Source organism: Gadus macrocephalus, chromosome 23 (genome assembly GCF_031168955.1).
Source record: "Gadus macrocephalus chromosome 23, ASM3116895v1".
Lineage (NCBI taxonomy): Eukaryota > Metazoa > Chordata > Actinopteri > Gadiformes > Gadidae > Gadus > Gadus macrocephalus.
Window position 1 is genome coordinate 15610239 of NC_082404.1, and position 16142 is coordinate 15626380.

The window sequence follows — 16142 nt, forward strand, 5'->3', positions numbered from 1 at the left end:
CTTAATCACTGTATTGTATTGCACTTATATATCATCAAGAGGAAGATTGCTATTTTTATGTAAACGCATACTGCTAAACATTATTATTAAATATGTCAATTAAATGAACAAATGTTTAAACTGTAGTGTCCGTCACTGTTATGAAGTTAATCGGTCACACTGCTGTTGGCAGAAAGACTTAAACTTTAATTTTCTTATTAGAAAATGTAGCCGATTCTAAAAATATACAGTTATATAATGCATTGTTATGTTGTTACTATTATCATTATGAGTATTATTATGATTACGAGGTGCGGATGATAGATTATACAGTTGTATTTGGTTGTATACAGTTGTATGCATTATATATCTTGGTAAGTGAAGGTGTTTAAAGATCATGTTGTTCTGGTTCTAGTTCTCTGTGGGCCTTTATCACAGCTCTGGATGTAATGTCATATGACACGAGGAAGTCCATATATGGTGCTGCCTTCAGAGCGGTTCAACCAGCACAGGGAACAGTTGGTATGATTTCAGCATTGTGAACTTGATTTTGATCAGACACATTTGAAGCCCTTAGAGACCTTCTGAGTGGAATGATGAATAGTTGTTAAAGTTATTAATTAATAGTTATTAAATAGGTTTGGAAACATCTGGGCAGCATATCCACATATTTGCTCTTATTGATAGTGAGAGGGTCTGAGTCTGCATCTTGGAATGACCACCCTGCCTCTCAGCCGCACTAAAGAGACAGCAGCCCCCCAAAAAGCAGCTCACATAAAACCAGAGAGAAAACCAACACTGAATTGCCGTGGAAACAATATGTAGTTGTGTTTGTTTCCAGGTCTCCAGTCTACTATGGATGAGGAGAGGGAGGAGGGGGATCCTACCTCTAAAACCACTCTGTCTGGGGAACATGGCCACCAGAGCAAAGCAAAGAGGTAAGAAGAGGATCTCACTGTCTGTGACTGTAGTCCTTCTCAGAGCTCAGCACTGATATCTCATGACTCCATCATCAGTCTTGGTACAAGCTCTGTGTTGTGTTGAAGCCCAGAGCAGCGGGAGAGAGCAGACTCCCCTGGACCCAGCTGTGTCTCCTTGAAGAGTGACCGCTCTATGGCTGATCCTTTTAACTTTAGAGATGGAAATCAGTCTATTAAGAAGAGGTGAGGATTTATCAGATATTATACAACTATATCTATCAGACATCCTTTAATCCTGGTTCTTGTTTTTCTAGAAGAGTCCAGGAGGAGAGAGCAGACTCCCCTGGACCCAGCTGTGTCTCCTTGAAGAGCGACCGGTCTATCGGTCATCCTACTGACCTTAAAGATGGACGCCCCTACAGAGAGGAAGGGTAAGGATTTGTCAAAGATTATAAAACTACAGCATCTATCAAACATCCATAAATCCTGGTTCTTGTTTTTCTATAAGAGTCCAGAAGGAGAGAGCAGACTCCCCTGGACCCAGCTGTGTCTCCTTGAAGAGCGACTGGTCTATGGATTATCCTCCTGAACTTAAAGATGGACGCCCCTCCAGAGAGGAGAGGTAGGAGTTTCCAACAAACTAGTAGTTTTACTGACTGATATTTACAATTCAGGAAATATTTGTATTAAAAAGATACTGTGTGTGTGTGTGTGTGTGTGTGTGTGTGTGTGTGTGTGTGTGTGTGTGTGTGTGTGTGTGTGTGTGTACGCTGTCTCCACAGGCGACCACAGGAGAGGTCAAAGGTTACCAGTGCTCAGTCTGTACAGCAGAATCAAGCAGAGCTGATCAAGGTGTGTAAATGAAACAAGACATTTGACTTCAGCTCTAAACAGGGGCGCCGTAAAGGGGGGGGGGGGGGAATTCATCATAATCAAGTTAATATATTTCGAGTGAAAATGTTATCTATTAAAACGTAGCAATTTAAACAAACAAGGGGTTTGTTCCTCCATGTTTGGCTTAATGTTCAGTATAGTCTTTATATTTCACCTCTCTTTAAAATGTAAATGAAAAACTACATTTAACTTCAGCTCTAGACAGGGGTGACCTAAGGGGGGGGGGTAGTATAGTGTACATATTCCACCTCTCTCTCTTTATTGCATGGTTCAGTCCTCCGTGGATCCAGTTTTCAGCACAGAGTCTTCCACTCGTTGCGCTAACAAGCAGAACAGACGGAGAACAGACTGTCAGTAGTTTGACACGTCGTCGTTGAGGTAGAAGTCGGGGTATCAGAAACAGAAACCTGAGGGGGAGGAGCAGGGCCAACAGTTGGTCACCAAGTTTATGAAAAGAAAGGTTTTTATTTATTCCCCTTCCTGTGGTGCCCATTATCACAGAGCTACCTAGGGATTCATAGAATCTTATATCAATCAAATAGTTCTTCTTCAAACAGGAAATTAATGAATATTAATACATGAGGGAGACGGGTGGATGAACCAGAAAGTCTGTTTACTGAGGCCTTCACTAATTTTCTTCTACTTTTCAACTATGGGTAGGTCTGTGAATACTGACCCCTAGTGGCGAAAAGTAATAGCAGAGTATGAAAGCAGCCTGTGTCTTTTCTGTCCCATTGTAATAAGGTGGTTAGAGCCAGTGTAACATTACTGGCATCTGACAAACGTTGGGAACCTATTGACCAAAATGTAAAACACCACTGAATTTCATGAATTCCTCAAGAGGAAAGGCTTTTGCCAGAACAGCAACAGTAATGAGAGATGTCACTAATGTACCTCTGACATTCATACATCAATGGTCAATTGATAAAATAAACTCATACCTCGATATTTTTTGTTTGAATGGCGATATACGATATTATAACAATATTTGGAACTAAACGGGTAAAGTATGTAGTTACGCCACAAGTATTCACCATCAACCATTTATTTAGTTTTTGTTTTTTTTTGCTCAACGAAGCACAGCGGTGCTTTAACAACAGATATGTAAGGGATAATGTATAGAACGCCGGTCATTATCGGGAAAATAAGCCCAGACAGGGCGAACAGGACACCGACACGTAGCGGAGGTGACTTGCTTCCCCCTGAAGGGGCTTATCTTCGATAATGACCGGCGATGATCTGTACATTATCCCGCTTATTATACTGCTACTTGCCTAAACGAAAAAATAACTTCATGGTGTGTGATTATACAATTAATTTGTAACAAGGATTCGTAGTCTTGATCAGCAGAGAAATAGACCGCCAAAGACGTTGACGTCGCTAAGTAACCGAAGACGCTAGGGTTGACATGTTACCGGACTACTTACGGAGTGCTACCAAAGACATCATTAGAGACAAAAAAACCTTTGTTTTCCTTGACAGCCTCTTCTTTAATTTGAATGATTTTAGCTTGTGTCTGTGCCCGCGATAAATCACACACAAGCTAAAATCATTCAAATGAATGTGCTTTATTTTTATCTTGCACTATTGGAGCACGTCTCTTGCATCTGACTACGAAATGGTTAGTGTTACACCTTTCCTGCTGTCGGCTCCCAGACCGAGGAGCACAGGGGAGACGTTCCCTCCAGGGCCGATGATCTCTCGGGGTCAACACCCTTCACTTTGACCGGCAGTGGGTCTGCTTATAGGTCGGAATACGGTCGGAATGAAGCGGCCACCGATTCTTGACGGGTACTTTATTCATACACACAACCGGACTCGATCATTACTTCACTAAACCGACATGCACGCTGCCGCTCGGTCTCCTCGCTTGTCCACTCACAAGCTGTCGTCACACACACACACACACACACACACACACACACACACACACACACACACACACACACACACACACACACACACACACACACACACACACACACACACACACACACACACACACACTTTCTCGTGCTCACGAGAAACATAAAAAAAAAGATTTTCACCCCATGTCCCTTTACGGGTTCCATACTCTCTACAACCGTGTCCGCCATGTTTTTGTTAAAAGTTTGTTGTGATGCGAAACGTGAGTGGGAGAACACTACGTACATGTAAGGAGCGGGATTGAGCAGCTGAACATGGCTTGTAGGCTCAAAGAGCGGCGGTCGGCCTTATAAAATGGCGCTCGCAAGGCAGCATCAAAATAATATATAGTATCCCGGTATGGCGATATTGTCCTAACTGCATATCTCTTTAAAATATATACAGGTATAAATTTTACTACCGGTATATCGCCCAGCCCTAAGTATTGGGTAATTAGTACTAGGCTACACTAGAGCTACCAGTCTATCAATCTATGGGTGGTCAAATGGATTTTCTAGGCTGGTGGGTGGTCTAGGTTTGAGGCCCAATATATTCTTTGATAAGGCCCACAATCTCTAGCGGTACCCCTGGCTCTACATGGCCAATAAAAGCATCTCTTGTGGAGCTAATAGTCTCCAGTTTCCCTCTTTTAGACCAGGGAGATGTTAATCTAGGACTGATGCTTCCGATATCCTCAGTTAGTTCAAAGTAAAGTTCTCCTTGATGTTTGTTCTGTTCCAGAGGGCTGAGGAGAGAGCACACGCTTTTCTAGACAAGGAGCTGAAGAAGCTCTGGAGGGATCTCTTCTCAGATTACCCACAATGCTCAGAGAGTCAGAGGGAGAAGGAGGAGGAGGATGATAAGAACGAGGAGCAGAGGAGGCGTGCCATAGAGGGAGTGGTAGACATCACAAAGCTCTGCCTGATGGAGATTAACCAGGAGGAACTGGCCGACAAGCTGGGGAGTGGTAAGATAGTCATATATAGGTTAAATGGTTTGATCCAGATATGTAAGGTTATTGTGGGGGTATCAGGTTAAATGGTTTGATCCAGATATGTAGGGTCATTGTGGGGGTATCAGGTTGAAGAATTTTTAACATTAAACTGCAGATCAACAGCAGAATAACTCAGTGGAAGAGAAGCACCACTATCTTGTTATGTCAGGTTAACCAGTCACTGATGCCACTGATACTCAACAACGACAGCACTACTAATAAAGTTATAAGATCCATATAAAGTAGAATTTTATAATACTTTTTTCTTTACACCAGTAATATTGCTCGGAAATATGAATGGTATGTTTCTGCTGGTTTGTGATTTAGGAGCTGTTGCGGTCCAGTGGCAACATGAACTCAAGGCTCATCTGAAGAAGAAGTTCTACTGTGTGTTTGAGGGAATCTCTAGAGCAGGAGAGCAGAGACCTCTGAATGAGATCTACACAGAGCTCTTCATCACAGAGAGAGGCAGTGGAGAGGTCAACAAGGACCATGAGGTCAGACTGATTGAAAAGGCATCCAGGAAAACAGCCAATGACGAAACACCAATCAGATGTGAAGACATCTTTAAACCTTTACCTGGACAAGATAAACCAATCAGAACAATAATGACAACCGGAGTGGCCGGCATTGGTAAAACTGTCTTAACACACAAGTTCACTCTGGACTGGGCCGAAGGCAAAGCAAACCACGACCTTGACTTCACATTTCTCCTCACTTTCAGAGAGCTGAATTTATTGAAAGGGAAAGAGTTTAGCTTACTCGAACTTCTTCATAATTTTTCTGTTGAAACCAAAGAATCAGGCATCTACAGATACGACCATGACCAAGTAGTCCTCATCTTGGATGGTCTGGATGAGTGTCGACTTCCTCTGGACTTCCAGACCAACCCGATCTGGACGGATGTCACCGAGCCGACCTCAGTGGAGGTGCTGCTGACAAACATCATCAGGGGAGTCCTGCTTCCCTCTGCCCACATCTGGATAACCACACGCCCTGCCGCAGCCAATCAGATCCCTGCTGAGTGTGTTGACATGGTGACCGAGGTGAGAGGGTTCAACGACCCACAGAAGGAGGAGTACTTCAGAAAGAGATTCAGAGAGGGGACACTGGCCAGCACAATCATCTCTCACGTCAAGAAATCTCGAAGCCTCCACATCATGTGTCACATCCCAGTCTTCTGTTGGATCACTGCTACAGTTCTAGAGGACTTCTTCAAAAAATCCCAGAGAGGAGAAGAGGTGCCCAAGACCGTGACTCGGATGTACAGCCACTTCCTGAGGGTTCAGTCCATACAGGGAGACAGGAAGTATCATGGGGGAGCTGAAACTGATCCACACTGGAGTTCGGAGAGCAGGGAGATCATTTTTTCTCTGGGGAAACTGGCTTTTAACCAGCTGGAGAAAGGCAACCTGATCTTCTACGAGGCAGACTTGGCAGAGTGTGACATCGATATCAGAGCAGCCTCAGTGTACTCAGGAGTGTTCACCCAGATCTTTAAAGAGGAGTGTGGACTGCACCAGGACAGGATGTTCTGCTTTGTCCATCTGAGCATCCAGGAGTTTCTGGCTGCCCTTTTTGTCTTTCTGTCCTACATCAACACTGGTGTCAACCAGCTCTTAGAAGAACAGCCAACCTCCAGGGATGCTGAACTCCTCCTCCTCTACCAGAGTGCGGTGGACAAGGCCTTACAGAGTGAGAACGGACACCTGGACTTGTTCCTCCGCTTCCTCCTGGGCCTCTCTCTAGAGACCAATCAGATGCTCCTACAAGGTCTGCTAGGACCAAGAGGAAGTAAATTACTGGGCAATCCAACTAAAAAATTTCCACCGGGACAGACAGGAAGGAGGTCACAAATCAATAACCAAATAGTCCATTACATCAAGGAGAAGATAGGTGGAGATCTCTCTCAAGAGAGAAGCACCAATCTGTTCCACTGTCTGAATGAGCTGAATGACAGTTCTCTGGTAAAGGAGATCCAACAGTACCTGACATCAGGAAGACTCTCCACTGAATCTCTCTCCTCTGCTCAGTGGTCAGCTCTGGTCTTCATCGTACTGACATCAGAAGAGCAGCTGGACGTGTTTTACCTGAAGAAATACTCTGCTTCTGACGAGGGTCTTCTGGGGCTGCTGCCACTGCTCAAAGCCTCCAAAACATCTCTGTAGGTTCACTCATAAGATGTATTAACAATACAGCACTATGCATAATACTAGAATATAAAAGTTATAGTCAATTAAAAAACATCTCTGAAGGTGCACTACTACTATGCAAACAATATAATATACATAATACAAGAATACAAAAGTTATAATAACATACAACATATATCTGTAGGCATACTTATAACATGTTTTACGATACACACTATATACATAATTCTAAAAAAGTAATATTATGATACAGTTTTCAGAACTACAAAACAACTGTTGTAGCATTTTTGTTAGTATCAACATTGTACACCTAATATGTAACTACCATTTAAAGATCTAATGTATAATCATTTGTTAAACTATCAGAAAAGTCTTATAAAACATTTAATCACGGTTCTCAACATGTTCTGTTTTTTTGTGTGAAGGCTGAACAGCTGTAATCTGTCAGAGAGATGCTGTAAAGCTCTGGCCTCAGTTCTCAGCTCCATCTCCTCTAGTCTGAGAGAGCTGGACCTGAGTACCAATGCTCTGCTGGATTCAGGAGTGAAGCTACTCTCTGCTGGACTGGGGAGTCCACACTGTACACTGGAAACTCTCAGGTCAGTTTTACTAAGTGCAAATAGTTTCACCACAAGGTTCCGTTTCAGAAGACTTTACCTACTGCCCCCTGGTTTGATAATCACACCTAAATGACGTCAATCTATATGAGATAGTAACTCAGTACCTTGGATGACCACATGTATTAGAGTGGTGACATTGGACATATTACACCTTGTTGTTTATGTGGGGTGCGAAAATGAAAAGTTGAAAAAGTAATCCCAAAGTTGCCAATGCAACTTTTAAATTATAAACATATGATAAAAGTGCGTTCCAATCCCCTGTTAACGGGACAGTGGTAGTTAAACAAATTAAGTCGCAGTATTTGCATCCATCAAAGTTTATCGGTCTAAATAAACCAGCAGCCAGACCAATGTAGACCCTGCCTTAGCTGAACCTCTGAAGCTAAGCAGGTGGGCTTGGTTAGTACTGGATGGGAGACCAACTGGGAACACTGAGCTGCTGCTGGAAGTGGTGTTGGTTGGTGGCCAGTAGGGGGCACTCTTCCCTCTGGTCAAAGCATAAATCCTGATGCCCCAGTGCAGTGACGGGGACACTGGGCTGTGGAAGGTGCCGTCCTTCAGAGGAGACGTAAAGCCGAGGTCCTGTCTCACTGAGGTTATTAAAGATCCCAGGGCACTTATCGCAAAAATAGTAGGGAATTTTCCAGGACCTGGCTAAAGCTGCCCAACCAGGCTCATTCAATCTGGCCCCTATTCATCCCCCTGTTTAAATGGATGATTCTTTAATTCCCTTACTCTCCACCTCAAGCTGGTGTGTAATTGATTGATTGAAATGATTGAAATTCTTTATTGACACATGCACAAACGTAAGAATACAAATGTACAGGTCAAAAGGATAACACATAAAAGCTCACGGGCGTATTTCCATGGTGGTTCCTTGGTAGTGTAAGCATGTATACAGGTGTATGTAAGTGTGTGTGTTAAAGGTAATGTACATGACTGTGCGGTCAATAAAGTAAAATATGACATTCCAATCACATTCACAATTCATGTGTGGTGAGCGTTCTGGCGCAGATTGGCTGCCGTGCATCACCCATGTGGATGCTACACATTGGTGATGGTTAGTGAGGTCCCCCCTTCACTGTAAAGCCCTATATAAAGTCAATGGAAGGTGACTTGAAAAGCGCCATATGAATGTATAGTTCATTTCAAGTTCATAAATGTGTTGCCATGACTGTATAAGGTCTTTGTTATGTCATAATTTTTTTACAGATATACTTGATATATATTTTATCTTCAGAACTTCAATTGAAGACATAAAATACAGAATAAGGTCAAACAATTTAAGATGTAGAAATACAGAACAATATATGTAGAAATACAGAGCAACATAAAACAATTTAATATGAATAAATACAGAAAAACATAAAACTATTGATTGTGTAGAAATACAGAACAACATGATAGGATTGAATATGTAGAAATGGAACAAAATATAACTATTGAATATGCAGCAATACAAAGCTACATAATTGAATATGTTGAAATGCAGGACAACATTAATTAATATGTCGAAATACAGAACATAAAACGATTGAATATGTTGGAATGCAAAGCAACATAAAACTATTGACTATGTAGAAATATACTGAACAGCATAATTGAAAATGTAGATATACAAAGCATCATAAAACGATTGAATGTGTAGGAATACATAAACATAAAAAGATTGAATATGTAGGAATACATAGCAACAGAATACGTTTGAATATGTAGGAATACATAGCAACAGAATACGTTTGAATATGTAGAAATACAGAATAATATAAATCTATTTAATATGTAGGAATACAGAATAACATCAAAGGTTTGAATATGTAGAGAAGCAAAGCCCCAGAGGGGTTTCATAGTCGTCCTTGTTTTGAAGCCCGGTAAAAGTGTCTGAAGTCAGGGAGGGCAAGTGCCCTTAGTGTTTTAGGTTTTTGTAAATGAGCTTAAGCACATTTATGATGGTTTATCAAAATAAAAGGTTGAATCAATGAATCACTAGTCTTACAGAAGGAAGCATTGGGACTGATGGAGCGCTGAAGGCCCTCCTTGGCTCCACAGCCCTCTGCTTCGTTAGGTCTGACTCTGTTCACACAGAGTTCAGGATCCCTACGGCCATCAGGGGACTGCTGATGGAAGTTTGAATGTCCACAGTCATCTCCTTGAGCTCACTCCCTGATCCCTGATAGCAGCGAGGAGAGCGGAGGCGCTAGCATCACTGGACGTCCTCCCCTCCAGTGTGGCCCCATGGCGGCCCTGGCTGTTCGTTAGCTACACCATGTTTCTCCTGTGAGCTAGTTGGATCTTTTAAGCACTTTTAATCTCAGTTCCTAACAGGTTATTTTTAATGTGTGTGCAGGCTGAATTGCTGTGGGCTGTCAAAGGGATGCTGTAAAGCTCTGGCCTCAGCTCTCAGCTCCAACTCCTCTAGTCTGAGAGAGCTGGACCTGAGTTCCAATCGTCTGAAGGACTCAGGAGTGAAGCTGCTCTCTGCTGGACTGAGTCCACACTGTACACTGGAAACTCTCAGGTCAGTTTTACTCACCGTGCAAACAGTTCCGTATGTGGGGTCTCATTTATAAAACTGTGCGTGGGATCGTTACTAAAAATGTGCGTACGCCCAGAAGCCAAGTTTTGCGTGCGCCAAAAAATATTCAGATTTATAAAACACTGCGTACGCACACATGTACGCAATCTTTGCTTTATAAATCACATACTGACTACAATTGTGCGCAGCTGAATGAGCTTCACGTTCCGCCCTCTACACGCCCCTTTTTAACCATAAATGGTCAATGCAAATGACCTCATGAATGCGATCTGCATATAAAACACTCAGATGCCGGTATTATGTCTTGTTGGAAACAATGGCAGAAGTACTGAGAAAATCAAAAAAGCGAAATTTCACGGAGGTTGAAGTGGAGACACTTGTGGGTGAGATGGAGGCCCGAAAGGTAGTTTTGTTCGGCGGTCACGGGATTGGGATCGCCAACAACAAAAAGCAGAGTTAGTGGCAACATGTTGCTGCAGCAGTGAACTCTGCAGTAGCACGGAGCGCACTGTCCCAGAATTAAAAAAGAAGTGGTCTGACATAGAGTTACATATTTGTATGTAGCCTACCAATAAATCGTTATGGTCCCTAAATACCCTCTCCCTCCGAATCCTGCCATTTGCATGGTCCGCCAGAAGTGCCATATGGTGCAGCATTACCATGGCGCTCACCTCTGTATTTATAGGGTTACGGTAATAAGACTGACGAGAACGCCTTGGATAATCAGTTTGTAATCACCCATGTAAAATGTTCTTGAACATAAACCCTTTTTAATGCCTGATTTGTCATGAAAAGCGTCAAGAGTAACGGACAACGATTGTGATGAGGAGAGTGGCTTGGTTTTTCACACTTGGGATTTATTTGACATTTGATTATGTGTTTACAGTGTCACATAAAAATATTATGTTCTTGACACATGTTGGACAGATGCTTTATTCCATGCAGTCGCGCCGTCAGTGGACAGTATGGAGTGACGGGATTAAATATAGAGAATTTATTTTTATTTCTATTCTAAGGAGATATTTCTGGAGTTATAACTGAGAAATAACGTAGTGGACTTAAATTATTCTGATTACATAGATATAACGCATGATACGGGTTGAAATTAAATTAATGAAGGGCGATGATGAAACATAATCGTTCTTCTCACTCTACAATTCTTCGGTCTGACTTCAGTTCACCACCACACCATCTGTGTCGCCAATTCTCCTTTTCCTCTAAACTATGCGTACGCATGGGTCAGAGTTTGCATAGGGCTGCGCACATTTTCCCGTCAAGTTGGTTTTTTATAGATCACAACCTTGGCGTGGAAAGTCACGTACGCCCATTTCAGCCCCGTTTTGTGCGTACGCAACGGTTATAAATGAGACCCCAGGAGACTATTAAAAAAGACTACTTGCCCCTGGTTTGAGGATCAATCCTAAATGCCGTCTAAATATATAATCGAATGACTCAGTACCTTTGCTGACCGCGTTTATCAGGGTGGTGCCATTGGACATATTACACCTTGTTGTTTATGTGGGAAAATGAAAAGTTGAAAAGTTATCCAAGAGTAGCCATTGCATCTTTTCAATTATATACGCAAAATGTAATAATAGTTCCCTCCCACAATCTCCTGTTAACGGGAGAGTGGGAGTTAAACAAATTAAGTCACAGTATTTGAACTTCGACAATGAGTCGACAATGAGTCTCTCGTCGTCCATGTTGCCGACCCTCTGAGACCCTTTGATTGATTGACTGCTGACCTGGTGCCACCGGTCATGACGTAATAATGTTGATGTGAAGTTGTGATAGGCTACATGAGCTGAGTATTGTGTTTTATTTGGAAAATTTACCGGATGCTCTATGGCTTTTACTTTTTCCCTTCCTGCCCTGCTCGATCTGCCATTTCGAAATTGACGCGGTTCAACGGCTTGCGGCAAAAATAGAAATGCTACGGAATGATAGCGCTGCGGCACGGCGAGCCGCTCCTGGGACGCTGCTGAGACGTTCCGCAGCCGCGCCCGGTGGAAATAGTCTCATTGATTAGAGTGGAACCTATCTGCTGCGGTGACCACGGCCAAGACGTGCCTCAGCCGTAATGCTGCCGTAACGCGTCCGGTGGAATCAGGCCTTAAGTGGTTTGTGAGTTCGATGTACGAGCATCGTACAGTTTTCACACCGTTTCCCGAAAGCATCGTTGCGTAACGAACGTCAGGAAAACACTCGTAGCTAACGAGGGCTCCAGGGGTACTCGTAGGGTGCTAAGAGCATTGTTACTATAGCCTCAGTGGAGGTCACCTGCTGGACATTCAGTGGTATTGGATGTGTTTTATTAAAACACATCCAATACCACGGAATGTACAGCTGGCACCATTTCGCAATACCCACAAAACAGTGGTTGCCGCCAATATATTACTCATAGACTACTGCAAGATTTAAAAAGCAAAATTCCAAAAATAAATGTGCAGCCGAAATGTACCGATCAAACGCCACGTCCCAAGGCAACCCTCTCACAAGGCACATAATAAAATCAAATGATTCCATTGGTCTGGTGTGGGAGGTCGCTTTCGAGCTACACTTTCTGTCTCCCTCTGATTTTAATTTAACCTTGTGGTTGGTCCTCGTATTGATCAGAGACAGAAGACATACAGTACATGAATCATGCTGAGACCAGCGGGTGTTGGAGAATTTCTGCAGGCGTTTTTTGTTGCGATTGTTTTCCATAAAGCACTGTAGGTGCTTCGGTGAGGCTGTGTTGAAGTTCATTATTAATTGGACATCCCTGACCTTAGTAGAGTCGAGAGCGTGGTTTCTGCAGTAAACGTAGACTGCTGCGGGAAACTGTGCTGCGATGCGTGCCTGAATGCTGCGCGCCTTCCCGATTACCAGCACCATCATAAGGCTTATTTACACTGCCAAATATGCTGTCTTATGCACGCCTTTTTCGCGGCACGACCCACGTGTTAACACTACCCGAGGTAAATTGCCTGCTTGAGCTAGCACCACAATTTAGTTAATTTAGTCAGCAAAATAAAGAAAATGTTGGCGTTTTTGCACTTGTAAATAGTTAATCGCGTTTTTAGCCTACACTCAGACGTGAACTCATTTTTGCATGCGGGTGACTTCATTCATAAAAAAACAACAACATTCGGGAGTATGCAAATTTTTCTAAAGAGGTCAAAACTCTGTGCGCAGCCCCGCCTTCTCCAGTGAACCAAGAAAGCCTGCGCCGGGGGATTTGACCCCCTCGGTTTTACACAGGAAACTTGAGATAAGACGGTGAAATCGCCGGGCATGCCTAGCTGCGACCGAACCGGCTTGGCAGTGTAAAAAGGCCTAAACATCATCCTGCCCAACAATATGGGCAGGATCTAGACCAAGCTCTTCTAATCGGGTCAGCAATAGCCGTGTGTCAATGCCCAGCCTCTGCCTTTGAATGATAATGAATGCATGGAACGTTGCATTTTTAATGTTTACACTAAAGATTCTAGACTAGAGAGTGTGCGCCATCAATGAAACCTTATAAGGAATCAGATGAAGTCTGCTCTCTTTGCTGAGCAAAGCATGTTTCAGAAATCAGCACATTAAGATAAATGTAGTTGTCACACAAGCTGTTTGAGATTTTTGTAACATGGAATTGTTTCAGGGGGGAAAATGCCTCGAAAAAATATACGCACAGTGCGTTCAAGATTAGGACTGACAAAGCATATGTCAGCCCAGGCCTAATCAAATGTGTTTTTAATATCTACAGTATTTATATTATTGTAGTCTATTCTTTTCATAGGATACTCTGCTGTCGGCCTTGATGGGGACATATTTTTCAACCCTTTTTAATCGTGAGAATGATCGTACGAGCTTGGATCCATCGTTATTGGGAAACGGGGCCCAGGTTTAAAGCAGTTACACAATACACGCAAGACCCAGAGAGTTGCCTTTTTTTTTCACACACACACACACACACACACACACACACACACACACACACACACACACACACACACACACACACACACACACAGTGCCGCTGCTAGCTATTTTGGGGCCCTAAGCATAACTCCTTTATGGCCCCCTGCGCTGAATTGTTGACGGGGGGGGGGTGGTAGCGAACAGTTGTTGACGGGGGGGACGGACTCCTAACACTATGGGCTGGTGGATAATTCAATATTTATTAATTTTTTATTGCCATGGGCCCCCCCTCTGCCTTGGGCCCCCCCACAACTGTCTCACTTTCCCCCGCAGTCCGTCGGCTGCGGGGGACCCAGGTATTGGAATGTCCAAAATCTTTGAAATTAAATAGTTATCCATAAATACAAACTTAAAACCAGAAGTATACAAGTAAGAATTTTTTTTTCATTATTTTTTTTTTTTTTTGGGGCCCCCCTCAGGACTTGAGGCCCTACGCGCAGCGCGTAGTGCGCGTTATGGGAGCGGCAGCACTGCACACACACACACACACACACGACTCCCTTGGTGGCGGTGCCGCTTCCCCCCGAGCCTCCCAGGATCCTTTGCGGCACCCGGACACGGTGACCACGGCCGTGATCACCACAATATAATTTATAGAAGAATAATGTATCATCATTTTTATGTAACTATCAGAAAATAAAAGTTTCTGATAGCTAACTATCAGAAAAGTCGTCTAAAACATTAATTCAGGGTTCCTAACATGTTCTGTTTATTGTGTGTTAAGGCTGATTGGCTGTCGTCTGTCAGAGGAATGCTGTAAAGCTCTGGCCTCAGTTCTCAGCTCCAACTCCTCTAGTCTGAAAGAGCTGGACCTGAGTAACAATGATCTGCAGGATTCAGGAGTGAGGCTGCTCTCTGCTGGACTGAGGAGTCCACACTGTACACTGGAAACTCTCAGGTCAGTTTTACTCAATGTGCAAAAAAGACTACAATAAAGACATTTAATGTTCAGATTTAAGCCCATAAAGTCAAAATTCACACCCCTAAATAATATTTTTTTACAAGAATAACTCAACATATTGATATCGTTGTTGTCATGACAGTATAAGTTGAATGTTATATAAGTTAAGTTTACTATTTTGTATTATTCTTATTGAACCTATTCACATGTAGTCAGGCTTTTTTAAAGCTTATTATTAGCATTTGAAATATTTTTTTTTAACATTGGCATAACTTCTCTTTCAATTGTGGAAAATGTTAAAGACTTAAACACAGTAACATGGTCTTCTTATTTTGTGTGTGAAGGCTGAATGGCTGTCAGATGTCAGAGAGATGCTGTGAAGCTCTGGCCTCAGTTCTCAGCTCCAACTCCTCTAGTCTGAGAGTGCTGGACCTGAGTACCAATGATCTGCAGGATTCAGGAGTGGAGCTGCTCTCTGCTGGACTGGGGAGTCCACACTGTAAACTGGAAACCCTCAGGTCAGGGTTAGGGTTAAATGTGTCTTTGGGTTTGTTTAATAGTAAGGGGTGATCCAGGACTAGGTGGGCTGTGATCTAAAAGAAAAGACGACACGTGTCTAAAGCCCAGTTCAGACCAAAGATTAGCCTCGCAATGACTTGCAACTCGCAACTCCTTCCAACTCCTTGCGACGAGACGGGCTGCGACGTTCTAAAAACTGGGCAGTTCAAACTGCTGCACCGGGCGGCGACATCAGGTGGTTTCCCTAGCAACTGTGAACGCTCTGGCACAGCTGAGAGCCGCAACAGCATCAGCATCACGAAAATAAGTAGCCTAACTTAGGTTTGCGATTAGGTTGCTTTTGCTAGCACCCCAATTTACCCTCCCGGACCTTACACACACATTGGCGGTTTATTGGGTTTCATTCTGATGTAAATGCGACGGCTCTGCAGTTCCGGGGGGGGCGGGGGCTTGGGTAGAGGTGTTGCTGCGCTGTCTCCACAGAGACAATGCAGCGATATCATCATGAGCAGTTCTAACTGGGGAATAAGAGACACCGCGAGCTGCTGATCATGTAAACAAACAGATTTTTCTTTTTCTGTTTCTTAAGAGGTCTAGACCCCGTGCGCATCCCATCCCGCCTTCTCCAGTGACCCATGGAAGGGGGATTTGACCCCCTCGGTTTTACACGGGAAACTGAGATAAGACGGTGAAATCGCCGGGTGTACAAAGCCGCGACCGAACCGGCTTGGCAGTATAAAAAAGCCTGAAAAGGAGAAGACGGCGAGTTAGAA

At 43.4% G+C, this 16142-nt stretch overlaps 1 protein-coding gene across 1 annotated transcript in view; it reads left to right on the forward strand.

The window, feature by feature from the left end:
- The window catches only part of LOC132452740 (NACHT, LRR and PYD domains-containing protein 3-like), a 274895-nt gene that overhangs the window by 116345 nt on the left and 142408 nt on the right, over positions 1 to 16142 (forward strand). Inside the window, exons 24-26 of the mRNA XM_060045505.1 lie at positions 9813 to 9983; positions 14674 to 14847; positions 15195 to 15368. Of these exons, the coding sequence (XP_059901488.1) occupies positions 9813 to 9983; positions 14674 to 14847; positions 15195 to 15368 (519 nt within the window). The remainder of the gene's footprint in view (positions 1 to 9812; positions 9984 to 14673; positions 14848 to 15194; positions 15369 to 16142) is intronic.